This window comes from Setaria viridis, chromosome 9 (assembly GCF_005286985.2).
Source record: "Setaria viridis chromosome 9, Setaria_viridis_v4.0, whole genome shotgun sequence".
NCBI lineage: Eukaryota > Viridiplantae > Streptophyta > Magnoliopsida > Poales > Poaceae > Setaria > Setaria viridis.
Window position 1 is genome coordinate 40982384 of NC_048271.2, and position 24135 is coordinate 41006518.

A 24135-nucleotide genomic window follows, 5' to 3' on the forward strand; every position below is an offset into this window, starting at 1 on the left:
GCCATGTGGCACATACTTATCAGCAAACGAACGGCGTGAGGCGCACCACGTTCACACCTGGATGCGTTCTTATCCGCGCGATCCAACGGACCCGCCCATTCCCCACCATTGCTCGCTTCGCTCTCCTCCTCGAGCTTCAAATCTCTCGAGGGCACAAACCCCACGACAAATTTTTTTTCCCTCCTTTTCCTTGTCTTCGTGGTTCCTGTTCTTGCACCATGCAGAGGTGTTGTTGATGCTTCGATTCATCGCGTCAGCAACCCAGCATCCTCGGCGGCCTTGTTGTTCTTGAATCGAGGCAGAGGAGGAAGGAGGCACCACGGCTCGAGCGGGGATGCCGGACTCGGACAACGACTCCGGCGGCCCGAGCAACGCCGGCGGCGAGCTTTCGTCGCCGCGGGAGCAGGACCGGTTCCTGCCGATCGCCAACGTGAGCCGGATCATGAAGAAGGCGCTCCCGGCGAACGCCAAGATCAGCAAAGACGCCAAGGAGACGGTGCAGGAGTGCGTCTCCGAGTTCATCTCCTTCATCACCGGCGAGGCCTCCGACAAGTGCCAGCGCGAGAAGCGCAAGACCATCAACGGCGACGACCTGCTCTGGGCCATGACCACGCTCGGCTTCGAGGACTACGTCGAGCCGCTCAAGCACTACCTCCACAAGTTCCGCGAGATCGAGGGCGAGAGGGCCGCCGCCTCCTCGGGCTCCGCCGCCGCGCAGCAGCAGCAGGGCGACGTCGCAAGGAGCGCCGCCAATGCCGGCGGGTACGCCGGGTACGGCGCGCCCGGCGCCGGCGGCATGATGATGATGATGAGGCAGCCCATGTACGGCTCACCGCAACAGCAGCAGCATCAACAGCCGCCGCCGCCGCCACAGCAGCAGCAGCAGCAACACCAACAGCATCACATGGCAATGGGAGGGAGAGGGGGTTTCGGCCATCAAGGAGGAGGAGGAGGTAGCGGCGGCGGCGGCGGCTCCTCCTCGTCGTCGGGGCTTGGCCGGCAAGACAGGGCGTGAGCTGCCGTGATGCATTCACTACGCTGATACGAGTGTACCTAATTAATTGACGCCGGACCTTGTTTCTACTTGTTGATGTATGCTTACTAATTAATTTGAGGCTCCAATTCGGAACGGTGAATTCTTCCCGTTTCATACGAGAATTGAACTTGTGTTTTGTATGAATTTTTGAGCATTCAAGATAGTCCCTAATGCAAGGGTATTCATTCAGCCATAGGTGAACTATGACTGGTCAAACTGGAACTGGATATTTGTGTTGGGTTACTGTATTGTGCAAAGCTTACTTCGTTGTCACGGTCTCACGGATAGGATCCTTGAAAACACCAAAGGACATGATCTTTGAAAACACCAAAAGGAGTGTTGTGTTTGAGCACCAAATGTATTCATCAGTCAACAGTGTGCTGGTGTATGTGTGTCCGACGAGAGATGACCGCTCTGATGATTAGGGGAGGGAGGGAGAGAGAGAGAGAGGGGGGAATTAGGGAGTTAAATAAAGAGTTAAAATCGTTATTAGTATATAAAGTGTGCAATTAGGTACATCATCTCCCAAATTGTTCATTTGAGAATAACAACTTGGCAGGTGGGTATGGTCGTGCGGATGCAGGACGACATGTGGGGAAAAAAATACCACGGAGGCAGCTTACATGTTAGCTAATGTTTTTTTTTAAAAGTCTTTGCTATCACACGTTAGCTAATACTCGTATTTCAGCTACCAAGTTGGTTTTGCAAAGTATCTTCTGTAAGATCACTATGTCCTGGTTGCAAACTTTCATCAAAGCTAGCGCTATGTCATGACTGATTAAGTTGAAGAAGAGAAGAGGTGGGTGCCTAGATGGTGTAATCGACGTTGATTTAAATATGTTGGGTGTCAGGCTATAATAGAGTGTAGATGTGAGTCGAGGCCATTGGGCAGTGAGTGCACGGGAGATGATATCTAGAGCAGTGCTATATTCTGAACCTACAACTGAATTTCGAGGCTAGAAGAAATTATGGGAACAAAATCTGAAAACGAACGCAACTCAAATTAATGGTAGGATTAGCAAGGACTTTTCTAAAAAAAACATTGCACGTAAGCTGCCTGCGTGGTTTTTTTTTTGACCACGTGTCATTTCAGTGACCCATCCGCACCTACCTGTCAAGTTGTTGTTCTCAAATGAACAAATTGAGAGATAATATACCTAACCGCACCCACTCACCAGGTTTATGTACTAATGACGTATTAATTCTTAAATAAATATCGATAACATTAAATTCTATTTGAAATTAAGAAATTCAGGGTGTTACAATGCCTTTTTTCTAGACAGTGAGAGGATGATGGCTCCATGCTCATCAAGTTTTACGTGCAAGCTAAGGCCTGCTGAATTAGAATTCTTGTAAGATGGATTTGATTTTGGAACTATTTTACCTTTGGTGTGTATGAGATAATGCGAAGCTCAAGTTGCTGATGCGTGGTCAGAATTCGTAGCATCATACTATCGAAATGAGATATTTTTAATTCTTCTTCTTTCATGGATAATAATTCTGTGTACTATATAACTTTGGCATCCAATAAATTTCACTATGAACATTTAGAATGCGCAAATTTATAGAAGAATTCAAAGTTGTGCTTGAGAGACCATGGCTATGTTTCAAAACAAAACTAGTTTCTAAGCAATGAGAGAGGGGGCGTATTGCACGACACACTGAAGTATGCACATGACAATAATTCCATTGTAACAGCAACGCATTTGAAACAACACATTATTACACTGCATTGTTTTAACATGGACAAAACGGTACCTCAAAAAACACGAATCGAGCTCAGGGAGCGTAAGGGAAACTAAAATGCTAGGAACCTCTTAATCGAGTTCCCATTGGGCATAAGGTAAATTTAGCTGCCTTGCAACACCGCAACATTGAGTACATTACTTCAACGGGCGGTGATTAATCTGATGCCATAGAATATATGATGGAGCTGATGTCTCTAGCAACATCCTAGGATCATGAGAAATGCCACCCAATCCTTTCATTGCAAATCCAATACTCACTCCATCCCACAATAAGTATTCGTTTAGCTTTCAAATTTTATCCCACAAACAGTGTTTATATTATTTAGCTCATAGTGAGACACTCACACCAATAAAAAAAGTGTATTGAGAAGTGCATATAGCCAATGAAATGATCAATTGGTGATTTTTCCATCAATGAAAATTTGAAACTTCTCCATCGAAATGTGTTTAACAAAGGATGTGCAGAAATGAGTTTGGTGATGTTCTGGTCTTCTAGAGTGGATGTTGTTTCTCTCGTGATGGGCAGTGTTGAAGGAATTTGAACCAATTTATAGAACTACCTTCATGGTCATCTACAATAATATACCTATATCTTGCGATCTGGTGGTGCATTAGCCACATTAATAGTATAAACAAGAGCATTAGTCACGCGAGCAGTATGAACAGAGCACTAGTCACGTGAACAGTATAATCAGGCCTCATGCATATTTTCGTATGAACATGGTTTCTTTGCGGATACCGCGTCTAATTAAACACATGGCAATAGCTATATGTGGCCTCACATTATGTTGCCATTACTTTTTGAGTATTAAACATAGACTAATTACAAAATCAATTGCACATATGGATGCTAATTTGCAAGACGAATCTATTAAACCTAATGAATCTCCGTCTGTACAATTAATTTTATAATTAACTCATACATAGCCTTCTAGTCTTCTAATGTAAATATTCGAGGTGATGTGGAAGGGCGTGAAATAAATACCTTTTGAATCCAGCGCAGCCGAACAAAACTAGAGTTCGCTGCCTCCAGCGTCAACATCGGTCGGTGGGACCCGCATATATGTAAAAAAATCGATCCCGCTGCATCCCCGAGGAGACGGATAACTTTGCCTGCTTCTCCATCGTCGTTCCCCTCCCTCCCTCGTCCTTCAATCCCCTCTCTCCCCAATCCTCTGAATCCGGCAATAGACCAAAAAATTGAGCCCTGGAGGAGACCAAATCAGGACATCCTCCCACGGATCCAAGCCCTTGCGGGGCTTCGCGGCACACGCTCGCGGCGCTCGGCGCCTCGCGCGGATGCGTTGGCGAGCGGTGCGCGCTGGTCGTGTTGCCGTTCTTGTCAAGCGGCGCTGCTCACGGCGACGTCGGCGAGCGGACCGCACGCGGCGGGGCTGGGCGTCTCAAGCAGATGCGGTAGCGAGTGGAAGCAACGAAGGATATATTATTCAATTCAGCTCGGTTCAACTGCTCTAGTGTTGACGGTTCGGTTTGCTCATCTCATTGTTCGATTTTCAGCAACACTGGAGCTGCTCTTAGGCCCCTCACTCTCAGCAGGTTGCAAGTCAGGCTCCCCCTTGGCCCCTTTTGTACTTCGAAAAGGGTGTGTTGTACTAAATCAAATTAAAACCCATAGGAAGAATAAAAACACCTACACCAAAGAATTGGAAATATTTATTATTTTTTGAAATATGTGGTGTTTGTTTGGTTTTTCAAGGAAGCCCGGTTGACATATAATATTTTCTTTTGCAAAATATACAGACGCAAACACTCAATTTAGGAGTCTTCCTAAGTATTTTTTTCGAATACGCAGTAGAGTTCTGCATTATTGTATTAGAAGGACCGCAGAAAAACTTTCTTACAAACTCCGCGGAGCGACACGCTCAGTGATGTATGGCTCTTGTAATTTCCAAAAGCAAGTCGATATTCATAAAAATTTATAGAAACGAAAAAGACAGTTTCAAGAGCGGCACCAAACAAAGCTGCACCAAACAAAGCTTACACGGTTTGGGTTGGACAATTTAGGATTGAATCGTTTAGTTGGGCTGACTTAAAGAACAGTTCGGTACCACAGCCCAACTACTCTGGACCAAGAGACAATATCGATATCAGGACCACGTCAACAACAGAGAGACAACCCGGAAATCCTATCCATTTTTTAAGAGCAGTAGCCCAGTAAGTAACCCATGACGACTTATCAAACTATCTCAACATTTTAGATGAACTATCTCAATATCTTTTACATAAAAAAGTTGGTGAATGTAAAAAAAATTGTTAAGCAAATAAATGTTGGTGAGTGCAAAAAAAATATTGGTAAGTGCAGTGCATGTAAAATTGGTTGAGAAATAATGTTGGTGAATGTAAAAAAAGTTAAAGAAAAATGTTGGTGTATATAAAAAATGTTGGTCAATGTTAAGAAATGTTGATAATAATTAAGTTAGATTTTTTTAAAAAAATGTTGATGAATTCCAACAAATATTGATAGATGTTAAAAAATGTTGTGCACAAACTATATGGGCTTCAAAGATAATTTGCTGATCTACCCCTCAGAAGACATATAGGAGCCCTCGAGACAACCAGGTTGTTGTGGATCGACCCATCTTCCATTCGACACGGCATATCGAAGCCAGAAATCCTATCCATCTTCCCGAAGAAACTATTCAACTTATCATTCACTGTTTGAGATTGGTGTAAACTCTAACCAACGGATGAGATCAGAGCTGAGAGAGAGAACACCTTGAGCACGTGTGGCTTGGACCTGGACACGTGTCAGCATTCGGTTTGCTCCTTTGTACAGGTGGGATGGAGAGAATCTTTTTGGATTTAAAACTTTGATCTCATTTTTTTTTCTCAAACCGTATTTTGGATTCCGTTTAAACTACTATGTTCCTAATAATTAATGTAACACAACGAAATCTAATATGACTATGTTTTGTTGTGTTTTTAAAAGTTAACATTTTAAATAAATTATCTCAACATTTTTTAACTAAAAAAAGTTGGTGAATGTCAAAAAATGTTGAGCCAAAAAATATTGGTGAGTGCAAAAAAAAGTTGTTACATGTAAAAGAATGTTGAGAAAAAATGTTGGTGAATGTAAAAAAAAGTTAGAGAAAAATGTTGGTACATATATAAATTGGTCAACGTCAAGAAATATTGGTGATAACTTTTCAAAAAATATTAATAACGTCAATAAATGTTAATAAATATGTAAAAATATTAAAGAACAATATTGTACATGTACTTAATTTGAGGTTTAAAGATACATTGCTTATCTGCCTTCCGGTACCCATACGAGTGGTCGTAACGGGAAAAAACTATATAGCCGGTAGTTTTTTCTTGCGGGTGATTTTCTATATAGCTCCCCGAATAAATAGGGTTGTTTCCATGATTTGGGCCTCTGGACTAATGTTCTTTCTGTTCAGATTGATTATATTTGGGCCTGAGTACAGCGGTTACTGCGCGCAGGTACAGTGGTGGATTTGGGCCTCTCTCGGCGGGGTGATTCGTTTTCTTCTGGGCTGCATGAGAATATGAGATGATGCAACTTTACAATAATAATCCATATCCAGCAGCAGCAATGCTGGCTGCTGGTTTCGCCGACTGGCTTTTTATTTGGACCGGTCGGGCTGCAATGTACTAAATGGACCGTGGACTATTTTGTGTCAATTTATTTATAAACGAGCCCACATCACCCGCTGCATCACTTTTTTTATAAAGAAGCCCAAATAATTTTTGCATGCTACATGAGCCGTTCCGTCCTCATGTGCTTTGTCGTGCCGTGCTGCTGGGCCCAGCAATTGAATAGTCGTTATCACTGAACTGGATTTCTCTCGTGTTTGTCAATTGTTCTTCCTCAAACTGTGGCAAATCATGGATCAAAGTTCACAAAGCATTCTATGGAACTAAGGATGAGCAACTGGTGAGTGCGGTTATACGTTACTGAAGGCGACATGATTCACAAGCATCACCTCAAGAACAAAGTTTGGAGGCAGCCCATGAAAAGGAGGTCATCTTCGTCTTCCTCGTGGATGGACCGCGTCGCAGCTCCTCGCTGCTTCCCCCTACGCCACAGTCTCCTGCATCTCTAGTGGCTCCCGCTGTCCACCATTCTCACCTCTGCCAGATCCATTGCTGCGGTCACCGCCATCATCTCCAGTCAACTCCACCCATCTCCTCTAGTTAGCCTCCTCCACCATCTTCAGTGCTGGATTCACCCACCGACCATCGTTGGCCCTAACATGGCTCTGTTGGGGAGCTCACTATTACGCCTCCTCCTCCTCCTTTGCTCACCAGTTGTCCTCCACCGTCTCGCCGCTTCACATATAATTCTTTTTCAATGCCTAAGGGTTTACTATAGTTGGGGCCTCACCGGTGACAACCCCGATCTCGAAACACCAATCCCGAGCCCCCGAAACCCTAACCCTCAAACGGCAGAATGCACCCTCGTGGTCGTGGAGCGAGGCAAGAGAAGCCTACATGCAAGGCTAGGACTGCAGGGACAACCAAACAACGGATGGCTCAAAGTCTCGGGGATGTGCACCAAGGATGCAGATGCGCTGTCGCCTACTCGCCTCGCCCTCCATCGATCGAATGTGTATCTTTTTTTATTGAATGTGTACAGGGGCGGATCCAGCGTGGGGGCTGGGGGGGCACCCCCACGCAACTCATGGAGCCCCCTGAAGCTCCCCCTAAAAATTTCAGCCATGGATGAAGAGGAAGAGAAGAAAAGGAGGAGAAAGAAGAAGAGAAAGAGAGGATGAAGGAGGAAGAAGGGGAAAATTAGCCTCTCCTGGATCTTCCACAGAATGTGTATGCTTTAGCTCTCACCTCTCAGTTGTCCTCTGCGGCTCTAATTGCAAGTTTGCGACGATCGGCCTGCGAGTTAGTTGCGCGAATGAGCAAAACCGATTTCAGTAGACCTCACGATTGGGCTTAGGCTAGCTAAGGGGGAAGGGGATACTGATTATCATGGGTTTTTTTTTTGCGAGAAATTGATTTCTCATAGTTAGGGTGCGGTAGTCTATCAACCAGGCTTAGGAAACATACATTTTAGACATTAATAAAGAAATGTAGGACCCAAGCAAATCAAATTGTTTATTTTCTCTCTCATTTGTTCATAACTTAACATAATACTTATATATAATTTTTTTATCTTTGTTGAATTATGATGATGGGTAATTTATATATAGAATTAGGAAATTATTTTAGACTATCTTCATAACGTCATACTGTATGTAGTATTTTTTGGAAAAAACAATATAGATATCCTGGCTACTAATTCTTGTGAAAATTTCTATGATCTGGTTATTTGTAGCAGATCTCATGATGATTAACGTGAGATTAAAATAATTACTAATAGTAAGATTGATTACTTACTGGTTTTGAAGAGACAAAAGAGACCTCTCGGCTCTCGGCTCCATGAGACCATGACTACAAGTAGGTCTGGGCAAATCGGGCTCAAGCCGAGCTGGCAAAAAGTCCCGAATGATTCGGGCCAAAAATCGTGACCAAGCCCGCCTCGAACAGCTTTCAGGCTAGGCTCGAGCCGTGCCGCTTGGTCTTTTTAGTTGGAAAATAAATTAAAAAACAATCTAGTTGGGTTGGGTCATTTTAGCTTTTATAGGTACATAACTTTTGATATGCACTTTATATATTATGTCTAGGTACATAACAAAAGATATGCATGAGAAAAGTCAAAACAAATAGTAATTTGGGACGAAGGGAGTAAAAAGTTGTTGGTATTTTTTTGAAAAGTTAAATTACCGGTAATTTAATGGGCATGCAATGCTCTGATCTGAGGCTCTGATCCGTTGGTGATAAAACAACGATGAAGCAGCGTACGGGGCTCCCAGGTCAGTCTAAGTGGGAATTTTATGGACTTTAAATAAATTTCATACCACATCAGCAATTTTGCTGACTCGATAAAGTCTTTACGAGAAGAAAGGAAGAGGAGTTTTATTATACGTGAGCTCAACCGGCGCAGTTCGGTAACAATGGGCAATAGAACTGAGACTGTCTGGGCCCGTTACGGCGCCACCCTTCCTCTCCGTCTCCGTTCACACCTCAGAACCAGCAGCCAATAACTGAGCGGCGCGTGGCCACCGCCATGCTGACAGCTGAGCCGCCGCAGCCAGCCGCCGTCGCGTCGGATATATCTCCACCTCCGCTCCCGCTATGATGAGTAGAAGAGCGTAGAGGACTACAGCTGGGGCGCGTGTTGGTTGGGTTTGGGCTTCGGGGCGCGTGTGCGTTTCCCCGTTCGAGAAAAAGGCAGAGAATCCCAGCCGCCTGGCGTGGCCTTTCCAACTCCAAGGGGGGTTGGTGCTGCCTGCTGCGCCTACAGCTGCTGCCCGTTGCCATTCCTGTGAAGCCCAGCACGCCGGCCGGACCCGTGGTGAGATAAAGCGGAGGAGCCGCCTCCTCCTCCTACTGGGGCTGTTCTTGATTCTTTGCAAGATTGGCCGCAATCATCGTCGCCATCATCACATCACGAGGCGAGCGAGCATGGGTATGTATGTGGAACCTGCAGAGAGCTGCTCCATTCATCTTTCTTGGGGTCGGGCTGGGTGAGGCGGCGCGGGGGGATTGATTGCGATTCCTTCCCCTTTCTTGGCGCATGGCGCCCTCGCTTTCTTTCCCTCCCATCCGGTTTTGGTCCGCGGGTTGTGCTCCCTATCTGGAATCCTTGCGGGCTCCAGACTTTTTGTTCCATCCATTTGGGTTCTTGGAAACATCGATAAGCTCGATTGCCTTTTTTTTCTCTTTTCCTTTACTGATTCAGTGAGTTTAAGTATTTGATTGAGGCACCTGGCGCGGCAAACTGAATTCTTGAAATTGATGCTCGTCTTGGGGAACGGATTCCATTTTTAGCTGCTTTTCGTTCCCCGTACCTCAATCGACGTGTGAATGGGGGCGGCCGTACTTTTCTTAGAATTTCTGGTCTTTAGTCGCAGTTCGATTGGAATTTTGAGCGGGTGTTTTTCATGTTGTAGCTGCATTCGCAGATGGGGACTCGTCCTCTTCTTCTTGGGATAGTGACGATGAGTACCAGAAGTTCATCAAAAAGATGAACCCTCCAAGGTGCTAACCAGTTCATCACCATTTCTGATGGAAAGGAAATTCCACCTGTAGTACTAATCTTATCACCGTGAGAAGTGTATTTGCTGAATTTTTACTAACCGGACTATTCATAATTTTCCCCCGAATTCAGGGTCACGATTGACAACACGTCATGTGCAAATGCTACAATTATTCATGTAAGTCCTCGAAAATCAAGGGATTGTTACTAAATGTTATTCTTGTTTGTTGCTGAATATAATATAAAGCGGTTTTTGTTTGAATGGCACAGGTGGACAGCGCCAACAAGTATGGGATACTGTTGGAGGTTGTGCAGGTTCTCACTGACCTTAAGCTCATTGTCAAGAAAGCCTACATATCCTCTGACGGGGGATGGTTCATGGATGGTAGAACAAGAACTACACAATGGTTCCTTTGAATTCCTCCCGTCAAAATGGTGTCGGAATTTCTAACTTGTTCAGTTTGTTCTTTCAGTGTTCAATGTGACGAATCAAAGTGGGCAGAAGATAATGGATGAATCTGTGCTTCAAGGGATAAAAGATTACATTTACAAGGTAATGGTTGCTTGCCATCATTGTTTGGCTATATTCCTGTTGTCTTCAGTTTGCTTAATCTGCCAATCTTTCGTGCAGTCTATTGCACCTGGTTCTTGCTTTCTTCCTTCACGGAGGAGGGCCATTGGAGTCGAGCCTTCCTCCGACTACACCTTGATAGAGCTAACTGGGACTGACAGACCCGGTCTTCTCTCTGAAGTGAGCGCTGTGCTCACAAATCTGGACTGTAACGTGGTTAATGCTGAGGTGTGGACACATAATGAAAGAGCAGCAGCAGTCATCCAGGTCACTGATAGGAAGTCTGGATTAGCAATTTCGGATGCAGATAGGCTTGGCAGAATCAAGGAGTGGCTTCGCAATGTGTTCAAGGGGAGGAGTAGAGATGCCAAGACAACAGTTGCAATGGGGATAACCCACACAGAGCGACGGCTGCACCAAATGATGCTTGAGGATAGAGATTATGAAAGGTATGACAAGGATAGGGCGAATGCCAACCCCATGCCCATGGTCTCGGTTGTTAATTGGCTTCAGAAAGATTATTCTGTGGTGACAATGCGGTGCAAGGATCGACCAAAGCTTCTCTTCGACACAGTTTGCACGCTAACAGATATGCAATACGTGGTTTACCATGGGAGTGTGGATACTGAGGGCCCTGAAGCGTACCAGGTACCTCACCATGAAATTTCAGCTCCTAATTCCTATTGCCAAACATAGCCGTGTAAACTTTTGTTTGCTATAACACCATATGGTTCAACAGGAATATTATATAAGGCACATTGATGGATCGCCTGTCAATTCAGAGGCCGAGAGAAAACGAATCATCCAATGCCTTGAAGCAGCTATAGAACGGAGAGTATCCGAGGTAATTGGGAATATTGGCACTTGCGTGATTATTTTCCTTTTCTTTTCGCTGTTTGCTTTACTTCCATAAGGACACTGATTCTACTTCTGCATTTAGTTGTTAAGATAGGGACTTGAATGGTGTGATGCATTGCTGTAGGAGGTAAAATTGTGGTTGGAGTGTTGGCGTTTTGTATTGCCTTGCACACTTTATTGTTGAGTCACAGTCAATGTTTGGGTCCTTTTCTTCTTGATGGAGCACATGCTGTTTTTCTCCAATGTACAGTGTGTTGTTCTCAATTAACTCATCCGTGCTTACAGTTCTTTTCCTACTGTTATGCTCTTTAATGTAAGTACAATAATAAATTGAAGTTAGGTATCAGATCACATGATGAACTACTGACTACATGTTTTTTTCCAGCAGTTTATTTAGTAGAAAATTAATCAGTAACTGTGTAACCCATGCAGGGCCTGAAGTTAGAGTTGTCAACAGGCGACAGAGTGGGTCTGTTGTCAGATGTGACACGCATTTTCCGTGAGAATGGTTTGACAGTCACAAGAGCAGAAGTTGCAACAAGGGGTAACAAGGCCATCAACACTTTCTATGTTCGTGACACAGCAGGGAGCTCGGTCGAGCTGAAGACGCTTGAAGCCATACGGCAGGAGATAGGCCAGACTGTGCTTCAAGTAAAAGGGCACCCTGAGCACCCGAAGTCACCGGCGCAAGAGTCGCCTACTAGGTTTCTCTTCAGCAGCCTCTTCAGACCAAGATCACTCTGAAAGACTAAAAACTTGGTTTGAAGTCTGAGCAGCCCAACAGTTGTGAATACAGTATGTTCTGTAGCAGTGTCCACCATTGTACATATTTCCTGATCCTTAGTGTAGTTAGAGCTGTAAATACCTCCAGTCCTGTTGACATGGTTGCACCCGATTGCAAGTACCATGATTCAGATTGTTGTAACTACTGTCCTTTGCTATCTCTAGCAGCAGTCCAAATGTCTTCCAATCCCGTGCACTACGCAGCTGCTGCTGATCTTCAGGCTTTGCGTGCCAATCTGTCATTGTTGAATGCTGATTCATAGGAGCCTAAGCCCGGTTACGCCATGGTGCCATCAGATTGACAGTGAAGGGAGATGTGTGGTGGGTGTCAGCGGCATTGCGCCTTGGGGATATTCAGAGGGTGCGGTGGAGAAGTGTGATACGACGCCGCCGGCGGCATACTTGTCCAAGGAATCAGGCCGACGGCGACCCGATTGTCATTTGTGCCGGGCGCACATGTTGAAAATGGCTGCCAGCTCGGCGGGGGCCTACCATGGCTGCAACTTGGCGTTGGCGCTTGGAGCTTTGGAAGTGTGAGTGTCACTCTCACCCTGCACTTGTGACTGTGTGAGGGGGATGGATGGATCCTGGCCATAGAGGCAGGCAGAGTCGTCTAGGTATCTCCTCTTATGGTGCCAACTAGCTAAGGCTAGCCCGGGCAATTTTGGTAGGCATGCAACCTTTTGGCCTCAACCATGTTTCCTCGTTTTCTGCTATGCTGATCTTTGCCTACCAGTACTAGCAACTTACCACCTGGTTTGCTAAAATTTCAAGGTCATTAGCAATTAAGTCCCACTAGGCATCGTGTCAATTTTCTTCGCTATGATTTGAGCTTCAACTACTTCATCCTGCTCTTACCAGCTCCAATTCATCTCTCTTCATAGTAGTTAGTAGCTCATAAAAATGCTGTTCTCCTGACTATCTGTAAACACACAGGTGATTTTGGAATAGGATGCATACCATTTTTGTGCTCAGAAATAAGGGAAATATGTAGTGTCTCGTGGTGTTTGGCATCATCTGTGTAACATATTGCTGCATATTGGTTTCTCAAATCTTATCTAATGAAATATCTTTATCATTTATGAATGTTTGGAAGATTTGATTTTTAGGATCTTGCACTGTAGTACCACCAGAATCTCTCATAACGCCGAGAGGCCCTACAGGCAGGGCCACTGTACCCAGCTAAGTCCTTGCCTGTCAGATATTTCTGGCGTCAGGTAAATATAAGTTGTGGAATTCATCTTGCTGCCCTGGTCTATGGTTTTACAGCACTTTGAGCATGGTTTCACATTCATGTCACGTGCATGTCGGTGTTTACTCATCCCGGTTAAAGTACATCTGAAGCAACTAATTGCCATCACCCACAACCCCAATCATCTCTGAAAGCGTGAGCTGTGATCATCTGCAGAGTTGCAGAACTGCAGCAACTTTTCAGTGAGACCTCATATCTTGCCACTGCCAGGGGCACAGAGAACTGCCAATCATCGCTGGGCAATGCCTGGGTATGAGCTGGAACAGATCTGGTGCTGCTGCATGCTGGAGCTGGAGGAGGATCCCAACTCTTCAAGATCTGTGTGCATCAATAACTGATTCAGTTAGTTGAAAGATTAAGCAAGCTCATAATTTCAATAATATAATCTGCCATGCGTGTTCAGTTAGTTGAAAGATTAAGCAAGCTCATAATTTCAATAATATAATCTGCCATGCGTGTTCAGTTAGTTGAAAGATTAAGCAAGCTTCACCATGTGACACATCTTTTCTGTCATGCAAGTGAAGAGCTAGTCTTTTCATATAGTTGGTGACTGCAAAACTTAACCAGAAAGGGTTGGTGGGCATACACCAATCTTTAGGGACTGCAGCAGCAGCAGCTGAAACCAAGTGGATTCCAACAAACAAGTTGGAGCCTATCAGGTTCAGGGGGCAGCAATGTGTTGTATCCCATAACTCCTGTACTATGTAGGGCAATTACAGCTTCACAGTGCCCATCTATGCAGGGCACAAAGCCCTCTTCTGCCACAATGGCTGCAAGGACCTTTTCTGGTGGGCACTAGGCACATGTCGCACAGTCTTAGAATGTGTGTTTCTGTACAATCACTGCATGTTTTTTATTTGATATGATTGTGTTTCACTGTTTCTAGATATGGAGTTGGAATCCAAATCTTTACTCTGCTGTATATCCTCATCTAGTCCTAGACTGAGGCGATTGTGCGTTGACAATGGCACCATTGTGGCCACCTTTTTCCAAAAAAGCTGGTTCCACTCATTGGTTAAATGGTTGGAGCTTACGTTGCCAACACACTAACATGAGCATAAAATGGAAAGTTTCCTTTTGGACAGCTAGTGGTGATGATAATTGATCATCCTCATGGAAGAAGCATTTTGTGAATATTTTCAAGACATGCAGTTAGTTGCCATTTGTGGAGAGAAATAAAGCTGAATAAGAGTTGTAACCAGCTCTCTGTCTTGATGTGCCTTTAATTTGTAGCATTTCCTGGTAAAGGCGTAATTCTAGAGAGGGATAGACTTACGCAACTCAAACCTATGATGTGGCGCAAGAGAATTTTTTACATTCAACAGTAGATGACTCACTAACAAAATATGTATTCCTTGCCCAACTGGTGTGATTAATAATGACCAACACCTTAGAAGAAAAGAACGAATAGAACTTTGTGGAAATCAATTGTGAGTAATTGTTAAATTACCGAGGAATTACATTGCCTGAATGCTAAATTTTTGTCGATCTCAAACCCATCAGGATCGGGAAAGAACTACAGGTTTCAGAGATAATGTTGTAGTTATCTAGGTCAATTAAACAATAGCAAGCTGAAATTCATCTCTAGTTGACAGTATTTGGCTGAATTCGGTCGGTCGAAGCAAATACATCCGAAAGCTAGTGATCTAGGCTGTTGAAACTATGGCGTGCATCAGTCAGAAAACAAATCTCCTGTCAAACATGGTTTCTGAATTCCATGGGATGCAACCAACACGAGCAGCTATTGTTATTGGATCCGACTAGACTTCACAATCCACGTGGGGGAAAAAAAGAAAAGGGAAGGCTGCTATCCTTCGTACTGTTACAGGAGAACGACGTCTTAACAAAACGGAGGAGAAAAATAAAAACAGAAATAAATGGAATATATTCTCTACAAAGTAGTGTAAACGCACATAAAATAATCTAAATAAAGATGGTAGTCGAAAAGCGATATGAGACTCAATTATGTAAAGAAAAGTGAACAAATTAAAGATTGACCCATGCATTTGAATAATTGACCGATTTCAACGGTTTGTCTATCAACTATTTACCACCTCTGGGTGATCTACATGTTGCTGTCTATCTCTATGCTCATCTAGCAGTCTAGCCTACATAAGCACTGAATTTTAATGTTCCTTAACATCGATCAGTCTTGTCCCTCTAGAGGCATGCATGGCCCTGGTTTCCTTTAGGACAGGTATGGTCTGATGAATAATCCGAGTGAAAGCTTTGTTGGCAATCGTGATAAAGCCGTTGAGATGCCCTTGTCGAACATCCCATGTTTCAGTACTGCGACCACACTCCAACTGGCTGCGATCGTTGCAACTGGTGCTCAACAACAGAGGTGCCGACAAAGAGAAGGACTACACAATCTCTCCACTATGCTATGCCAGGCAGTTAAGGACTTGCCTTTCTAAGAGGGAGGAAGTGATGAGGGGATATGGAAATTCACATTGCTTCTATAGTCACCCGTCACATTGCTTTGTATGGTCAATTCGAATGGCACCATTGCATGCTTTGATTCAGTTGTTATCCTGCGCTACATGTTTTGTAACATCTGTAATTGCTGCTATATAATGGTCAACATGATGTGAATCCATGTACTGTGTTGAAAACGCATAGGGTGGGCCAAAATTATATATAACAGTGATTGGTGACTGGATAACTTTTTTTAGCAGCAGGAGACCAACCTCTTGACCAACAACAAATTATCCGAATATCGGTTCCTCCAATCTTCTTCCAAATCGTACTCGATTCGATATGTCAGGATTTTGCTGGTAATATAAGGTCTGAAGGTTCAATGCTAATTTCCAACTGACGGTAGACTGGAATTCAGGAGCTAGATGGAGCTGATCGCTGATGAGTCTAAATTTTGTAGGAACTGGGTTGATTGAACAAACTGAAGATACGGGAGTGGCATATTTCAACTTGAGTATACTCAAGTCTTTTGAATGGTAGGTTCAAGCAGCAATTGGGTTGAGAAACTGAAGTCTTTTTGCAAACACCAAGGACAACCTTCATGTTGCCGGTATGGTCACTTCAGTAGTGTCAGTTAGCAAGTTGTCTTTTGAATGGTCACTTCAAATGGCCATTGGTTTGTTTCAGTTCTTTCCTGGCGTCCATAACATACGTGATTGCTCCAACACAGTGGTCAGCGTGATTTGTGTATGCATATAATGAACGTGATTGATGGCTTAGATAACCTGAGTAGACGAGACAACGCCAGTCCTTGACTAACCCCTGATCTGTAACCGTAACCGTCCTCGACTAACCCTTGATCTGTGATCGATTCCTAGAGTCCCTTTCAAGACCGTAACCGTCGACTCGATATGTGTCTGGATTTTACTGGTTGAGGCTGCAGATTCAATACCAAACTTGCAACGACCGGATCTTGGAGTTCGTCGAAAATATGAAAGGGCATTCAAAAAAGCTTTTTTTGGGAAGAATCTTTAAAAGTCACTATTTTTAACATCAAAGGCAGGATGCTAGCATCCATGCTCGTCCGTGGCAACAAACAAACACGGAGACACCTGAAGCCGTCCACAGGTACGGAGCTGCCCTCCGTGTCGCATGATAGGCGTTTGTTTCCTTGCTTATTTTAGCACGTGTCACATCAAATGTTTAGATACTAATTAGGAGTATTAAACATAGACTATTTACAAAACCCATTACATAAGTGGAGGCTAAACGGCGAGACAAATCTATTAAGCCTAATTAATCCATCATTAGCAAATATTTACTGTAGCAACACATTGTCAAATCATGGACTAATTAGGCTTAATAGATTCGTCTCGCCGTTTAGCCTCCACTTATGTAATGGATTTTATAAATATTCTACGTTTAATACTTCTAATTAGTATCTAAATATTCGATGTGACGGGTGCTAAGGAGGAACCAAACCAGGCTTCACATCACGATGCACGCATGCATTGCATTGCAGTTGCAGACAGCACATGAAAAGGGAGTCCTTTTTCCTCTTCACGCTTTAAGCTGCCGTTCAGATCTGGATCTACCTACATGCACTTCCCCTGAGCATCTTTTCATTACTTTGCAAAAAGGGAATATGGTGAAACCAATGGATATCCAAATTTACCAACTCTACTGGAGATGCTCTTAGAAAAGTATATTTGGCATATCACTACTCCTCAGTCCTACTCACAGATGAAGCTCATCCCTCTTGTCTCTTTGGAAGTAAGAACTCATACCTAGGTTAAGATGACCATCACAATAAAATCCCCAACTCGTTTCAACTTAAGACCCAGATTATGTAGAGAACTTTCTAGAAACAACAAATGGAATGGTATTTGCAGTGGTCATACGACGATTTCAAATACGGAAGCTAGTCAGCCTAAGAAATTAACACCACCTCATGTTCAGCACATCAAAATGATTTCAAATTCCTTTCTCCAGTTTCAACTGAGTTCATACTGTCTAATGAGTATAAAACAGCTATTTATACAGAGGAAAGAACCTTCTTCACCAGTATAAAACAAGATACTATGAAAAGAATGCAGCACCAGTGACCCTGCACAGCTGAACTGGCAATTGGCATTTCCTAACATCTCAAAAAATTGGCCCATTGATCCAACAACTGTATCTCTTTTACAATATCTATCCAGATGTATCTGGTTAGACTGCTAAAACTTCCAGTCCAAATTGTATGTAAAAATCTGCAAAGGAATTATTTTCATCTTCTCAAAATGAATCTTCCCCCAACCCAAAAAGAAAACTTTAACAGTTGACTTCTTTGATGTTGTCCCTTGAGTATATATTCTACCTCTCTGAAACATCCCTCACATAAGGTGCTCAAAAGCAAGCCTCATGTGAAGAAACTGAAGCATACAGCTTCAATGGCATGCAAGAACATACAGAGATTTGCAGACTTTCTATTGTAACATACACTCTCTAACATACGGGTGCGAGAAATTCACATACCGCTCCCATATATACTTGTAACGGCGAATAGCCAACTTCAGCCAGGGTTTCATGTTTCCATTATAGTGCACAACAGCAGCACTCTCAATCAACCGAACATCTATGTCTACGTCATACCCCAGACCCAAGACATGCCATCTGCGGTCTAGGGGCTCCATCAGACCATAAAATGTCAAAAGGCCTGCAGGAAGCGTTCCAGTCCTCCAGAGCAATAGGTCAGAATTTTGCTCTTGCCAATAATGGTAAAGTGATGTGGCGTTTGCCTTCCTCCAAGCTATCAAGTCAAAGATGTTCATTCCAAAAGCCCATCCACAAGTATGTGGATCAATCTTGGAGCTGATAGTTGGGTGCGAAAAATTGAGATACTTGTGATACCGATGAAATGACTCTAAACAAGTTTCCACTGCTCCAATGACATTACCATGCAACTCTATGGAGAACAGCTGTGTCAGGTCTTTCTGCACCACAACATCATCATCAAGAAACACCACTTTCTCCAAGTTGGGGAGTATCTGAGGAAGGTAGAACCGTAAATGGTTCAGCAGAGAAACAAACTTTGGATTACGGAATTTTATTTCTCTTTCAGGATTTTTTGAACCAGCTGAGTAGTAGTAACCCTGAGTTTCCACCTCAGATAGCTGCCTGACCAGAGGAGATGAAGAAGCATTCAACCATGAGAACTCATCTATGCAGCGGACTTCAACAGTGCAACCTTTGAAGTCATTTATGAGGAACCAAGTAGACATTGCACCAAAGTGGATCCTGTCGGTAACCACATGGAACACAAGCTGTTGAGGGTGATTTGCATTGGAGACTGTAGAATTGACAACAACTGAAGTGGCCAGCACATTATCAGAGAATATACAGAAATGATACAGATTATTGTCCACCAATCTTGTGGAATTCCGCTGCTCCTCTGAGCGACTCCTATGCTTCGGGTTCCGAAGCCACTCTTCTGTCAGTTTCACGGTTAAGCAGTGCAGACTTTTGGGAAAAGATTCTGCTGCTAACTGACCAAACTCAGCACTCTGAACAATTGCTGCCTTTGCACGCTCCTCTAGTGCAAGGGCATGGCTCTTCAATGTCACTATTGTTGTGCTGATATCATAGTGAGCGTCCTGTGCCTTGTATATTAACCGTGCTAGCCGGCTTATTATAGGATGGGCTTCCTCTTGAGTAATTGCTCTCCCACTAACTGCCCCTTCAGATAGCAATCTTTGACAATTCCTTATCTGCGAACTAAGCTCCCATGCAAGCTGAAGATTGCCATGCTCTTTTGCAAGGATGACGTATGCCTTTGCTAAAGTCATCTGATCCGCTAATTGGCGAGCAAATGATGTGCTGCTCAAAAGCTCTTCTGTGAAATTGACCTTCTCATGAGGGACTTCCTCGATTTCCGAACCATTATCCTGAAATAAGTTAAAAGAAAAACATTAGAAAGCAAGCACAGGGACAAGATTTCATAAATGGAACAGTGACTTTTGCTTACAGCAGAAATAGCTAATTAATAACTGTACAAAATGTATTTGATGTAATAGAATTCAAGAAGAAAAAGAGAAGGAAAAGAGCTCAGTCTTTCAACTATGACCCATTGGTATGAAAAAGTTTGTACCAGTCCGTTCTCATAGTATCGTCACGTACTTCTTTAAGCGAGTGAACTGGTGAGGTTTATTTAAGTAAAATCCCCTCCAACATCACAGCATTACTTTCCAGAGAAGAAAGGTTTAACTCCATGTGAAGCTGCCGTTAAAGAATTATAATTCAAATTAATCCAAGATGAACTAGCTACATGTTTGCAAATCTTCGATGACATTCAAGAGCTGGGTCTTATCTTCTATCGAACTATTCAAGTAAGGAAAAACTTCTAGTCACACCCCCAAAAGATTTTCGTCTCCATTTCATTTGCAGTGGATGTGAATTACCGGACGTGTTAAAAGATTGCCTTAAGAATAAGTACTTTTCTATAAATAGAATAGTAGGAACTGTTACAATTTGATATCAGTATATACTTCCTATTTTTTTCACATGATGACAGCATGTAGTTCTCAAGATAATAGCATAAAACAGAGTTGAGAAGTTAAAAGCAATAAATGACCAGAACTTCTTTAGATTGATTTATAACATCAACCAAGAGAAATTCTAGATTTCAGGGTGGCAACACTCAATACCTCATCAGATGATGAGATGATTATATCTACCGTTAGATGGTCCTATAATGAGCAGAGCTATCTAAGCTAATTCTTTATTTTTTAATGGCACGTTCAATTAACAACATTTTCCATTTATTCACATGCCACTGCAGAGGATAGAAACATTTCCTACAATTATAGTCATATATAATGACCATAAAATTCACACTTAAGATTCATTTTGCTCTTCATATATCACAAGAAACTGAATTCTCTGTTACGATTATCATGCATTAGGTCACACTAAGAGAACAAATATAGAAACCTTCCTTACAAGGGTCATGCTAAAATACCCCCTTGGCTAGGCAACTACCAGTAAACATTGGCAGTTCAATAGAACTTAATACTTCCTTGAAGCTAAAATTAACTACAGATTAGATCAACAGAATACATAATGAATGTTACTGTTTTCAAGTAGCCCTTAAATCATTCTGCCAAGAGATACCATATTCAGATTGTCAATTTTAATTATACAAAACCTGACTTGCCTGAAAGGAAACATATACCAATAAGTTTGAATCGTAAACAGTCTCATATACATCAACAGTACCCTGTTCTATTAATGATTTTATCTCTCTTCAGCATCTTCAAATCTCAATTAAAGAAAAAAGTGCTTTTCATTGTGTAGTTCCAAGGAGCTGGTATTAAGTAGGTATCACAAGCAGCACATGTTGCTACCCATAGGCAATTCATTCGAGTGATTCAAATCCGTGATTTTTAATTTAAATATTACAAACAAAAGCCATGAAACTTGCATTTCGAGAAAACATACAAGAATACAACTAGGAGACAGACTTAAGCGTTACTGGAAGTCGCTTGACACCAAAAGAGAACAAAAGGAAATTATGAATATCATGATGATTGCCAAATTCCATACTTTTAGAAGTATACATGTACGACAAGAAGGCCCTGAATAATAAATTGCATTTATCAAAGTATGACATCACATTTTAGTATTTAATATTGGCGTACAATACTGATTAGATCTTCTCCGTTACATGTTGTCCGCCCAGCTGAGAAGAAAGCAATCATATTCCTAGCACGTGGATAGTATTTGTTAATTGCTATCAAAGGGGAGGATGGGAAACCACCTTGTGAGAAGGACACGCTACCTAAGTACTTGAACAGATCACCAAAACTGTCCAGGGACAGCCTATCTATCATGCCACACCAACTACTAAAATTGCATACCATGTTTGCCATTTCTAACAACCAATCATGAATAACCAAAAACACTTTCTACCATCAACAAAGTGGTATGTGGCAGCTAAGATTTCCATAAAATAGCAAAGTGGCTGACTAGAGACTATAGCCTTCAAAGGATCTATACTGAAATATGGCAATAAAGATCTAGGCCGAAAAATTCAACTGTAATTCTTAACAGCTACCACCCAGCCATACTTGCATACTAATGCAGAAACCTTGTTCTCTACAAATGCTGATAGTGTTCAGTTCGTATAACTACAGGTCTACAACATGAAAACATGAACATTCTACACGTACATTCAAAAGATCTCAAATTGTTGTGCTAATCGAGATCCACTAAGCAGAAGCAGGTGACGAAAATATAGAATCACTTAAAGAGCATGGAATTTCTCCACAATTCTTCAGCAATAACAATAAAAGCAGTGATCTTTCGGAAGATCTCGCAGAATTAAGCAGTCTGAAAGCTACACGAAGCCAGATTTGCGGTACTCACCACGACGGGCGGCCGGAACTGCTCCTTCTGGTTGTGGTGCAGGACGAAGAGCATGAGCCCGACGAGGAGGAAGATCCCGAGGAGCCACCAGATCCACCCCGGCAGCCGCCGCCGCGCCGAGCGGCGGTGCTCCAGTGCCCGCCTCCGTGCATCGCCGCCACCGTGCCCCGTTCCTCGAAGCATCTCCGGACTAATCCAAGGCAAGAACTAAACCAGAGGCTCGCCCCGCCTCACCGCCGACGCGCCAAACCCTCCCGCATGGCGCGGAAACCCCACAAAGGCGCCGCCTTTGCGGCGGATCCGGGGTCCGGATGGATCAGGAGGTGATAATCATCCGGCAAACCCACCCACCGGAGGCGGCTGGCTCGACTCCCGCCACAAGACCCGGCAGCCGCTTCCGGGACCGAGGACGCAGGCAGGCAAGAACACCGGCGACGAAGGGGCGGCGGGATCCGCGAGGGCGTGCGGTGGAATGCGAGGACGGTGAGGTGGACAGGAACAGGATTCAAAGAGAGGAAGGGAGAGTGGGTGGGAGGGGGAGGGAGAGATCTGAGAATGATGAGAGGGGGCGGGGAGAACTGGAGAAGGAAGTAGTTCTTCGCCGGCTGACGTAAAAGGAAAGACAGCAAAAGGCATCCTTTCCAGTCATGCGTCTCCATTTCATTTTCGCCCTCCCTCGTACACCCGGGTATCCGATTTTTGGTTTTATTACAGCTCGAAACCACAGCAGTGCAGCTAAACTAGAAGTATTAAACTGTTACGGTAATAATACCAATTAGAAGGGACACATAATATCATAGTTTTTCTCAATGTATATAGGAACGTATGTAATCTACCGTAATCCTCTTCTTAACAATAATCTTCTACGTATAGAAATATATTTCCTACCATATAAAAACTTCATAACGTTCTTTCTCAATCCATTCACATGAGAATTAGATAACTAAAAATCCATTTGATAACGCTTCAAACTAACTCCACGCTACTCTAGTTCCCACCATATAAAAGTTTTCAACAAGTAACGCATAACGTCCTTTTCTCAACACATCAACGTAAGAATTACGTATAGTTAACTAAAAAATCCGTTTGGTGATAACCTCCAAACCAATTCCACAGCTCTCTAGACTCCTCCCCCTACCCCCAACCTAACCCAACCCATTTGGTGGCGTTTCTTACAACGAGCCGTAGGAGGTCGCGCATGATGAAGGATGCGGAAGATGTTAGAGGAGAGACTTGGGCTGATGGAGAGCTCCAAGATTCGCCACTACCACCGCTCGTCAATCAAGCTCCTCTCACCAACCTAGCTCCTCCTCTCACGAATCAAGCTCGGCCACCTGTGAATCGAGGTCGACTACGCGTGAATCGAGCTCAACCGTCGTGCGGAGGATAAGGAGGGGGTTGGAGCAAGGAGGCGAGGCAAGCAGGGAGGCGCTAAGCCGGATAAGCGGACAGGACGACTGTGTCGGCGAGGGATCAAATGGCGGATGGAGAGGCACGGTGCGTATTGGGCAGGGTAGGCGTATCGAGAGCGGAACGAGGGGAGGGGAAGTTTTTCCCACTCCCCACATCATGTTGAATCCTGCGAATCGATTCGTGTTGATTCAGGGTGGGATCGTGGAAGTTAGCTGGCATAGAGGCATTTAGCAACGCTCCTTGGATTCTTACATGCAAAGGAGCCGGAGAAATGCTGCCAAACGACTACTAATTAAGATAGACATATATGGTTATACAACTAACTTATCTATGGATTAGTTGTTAAGACAGGAGAATTGGGTTGTTTGTGTTAGCGAAAATTCGGAAATCATAATCCCCATGAAACATGTACTTATAAATCTAATATACTGTCTTAAATTCCCTATCACAATACCAAGAGTCCATGACGAGCCCGTAACACCATTTAAACGTGCCATTGCTTATATTTTAACTTATTGATCACGTCCGTACCTTGGCCTCTTCGTCGCTCCCCACTCCCCCATATAAGTTTTT

The 24135-nt window shown here is 43.5% G+C and overlaps 3 protein-coding genes across 4 annotated transcripts; 2 read left to right on the plus strand and 1 right to left on the minus strand.

Annotated features, from left to right (window-relative positions):
* The first annotated feature begins 97 nt into the window (after positions 1–97).
* On the plus strand, positions 98–1252 carry LOC117838376 (nuclear transcription factor Y subunit B-3). Its single transcript, XM_034718382.2, has one exon. It carries the CDS (start codon positions 335–337, stop codon positions 1013–1015), a length of 681 nt encoding a protein of 226 aa, XP_034574273.1. The 5' UTR covers positions 98–334; the 3' UTR covers positions 1016–1252.
* A 7659-nt stretch (positions 1253–8911) lies between these two features.
* LOC117840362 (ACT domain-containing protein ACR4) lies at positions 8912–12261 on the plus strand. 2 transcript variants are annotated; one of them, XM_034720871.2, is made up of 8 exons: positions 8912–9292; positions 9789–9864; positions 9995–10040; positions 10133–10247; positions 10336–10415; positions 10494–11081; positions 11173–11277; positions 11724–12261. In XM_034720871.2, the coding sequence occupies exons 1-8, from the start codon at positions 9289–9291 to the stop codon at positions 12033–12035; spliced, it is 1326 nt and encodes a 441-aa protein (XP_034576762.1). In that variant the 5' UTR covers positions 8912–9288; the 3' UTR covers positions 12036–12261. The 2 variants fall into 2 exon arrangements, with proteins under 2 accessions (XP_034576762.1, XP_034576761.1); XM_034720870.2 differs by having other exon boundaries at positions 8915–9292; positions 9777–9864.
* Positions 12262–17698: 5437 nt separating this feature from the next.
* LOC117838712 (hexosyltransferase GAUT11) lies at positions 17699–22745 on the minus strand. The gene is made up of 2 exons (XM_034718846.2): positions 22150–22745; positions 17699–19670 (listed from the first exon to the last, which is right to left on the minus strand). The coding sequence occupies exons 1-2, from the start codon at positions 22330–22332 to the stop codon at positions 18213–18215; spliced, it is 1641 nt and encodes a 546-aa protein (XP_034574737.1). The 5' UTR covers positions 22333–22745; the 3' UTR covers positions 17699–18212.
* Between the last annotated feature and the right edge of the window lie 1390 nt (positions 22746–24135).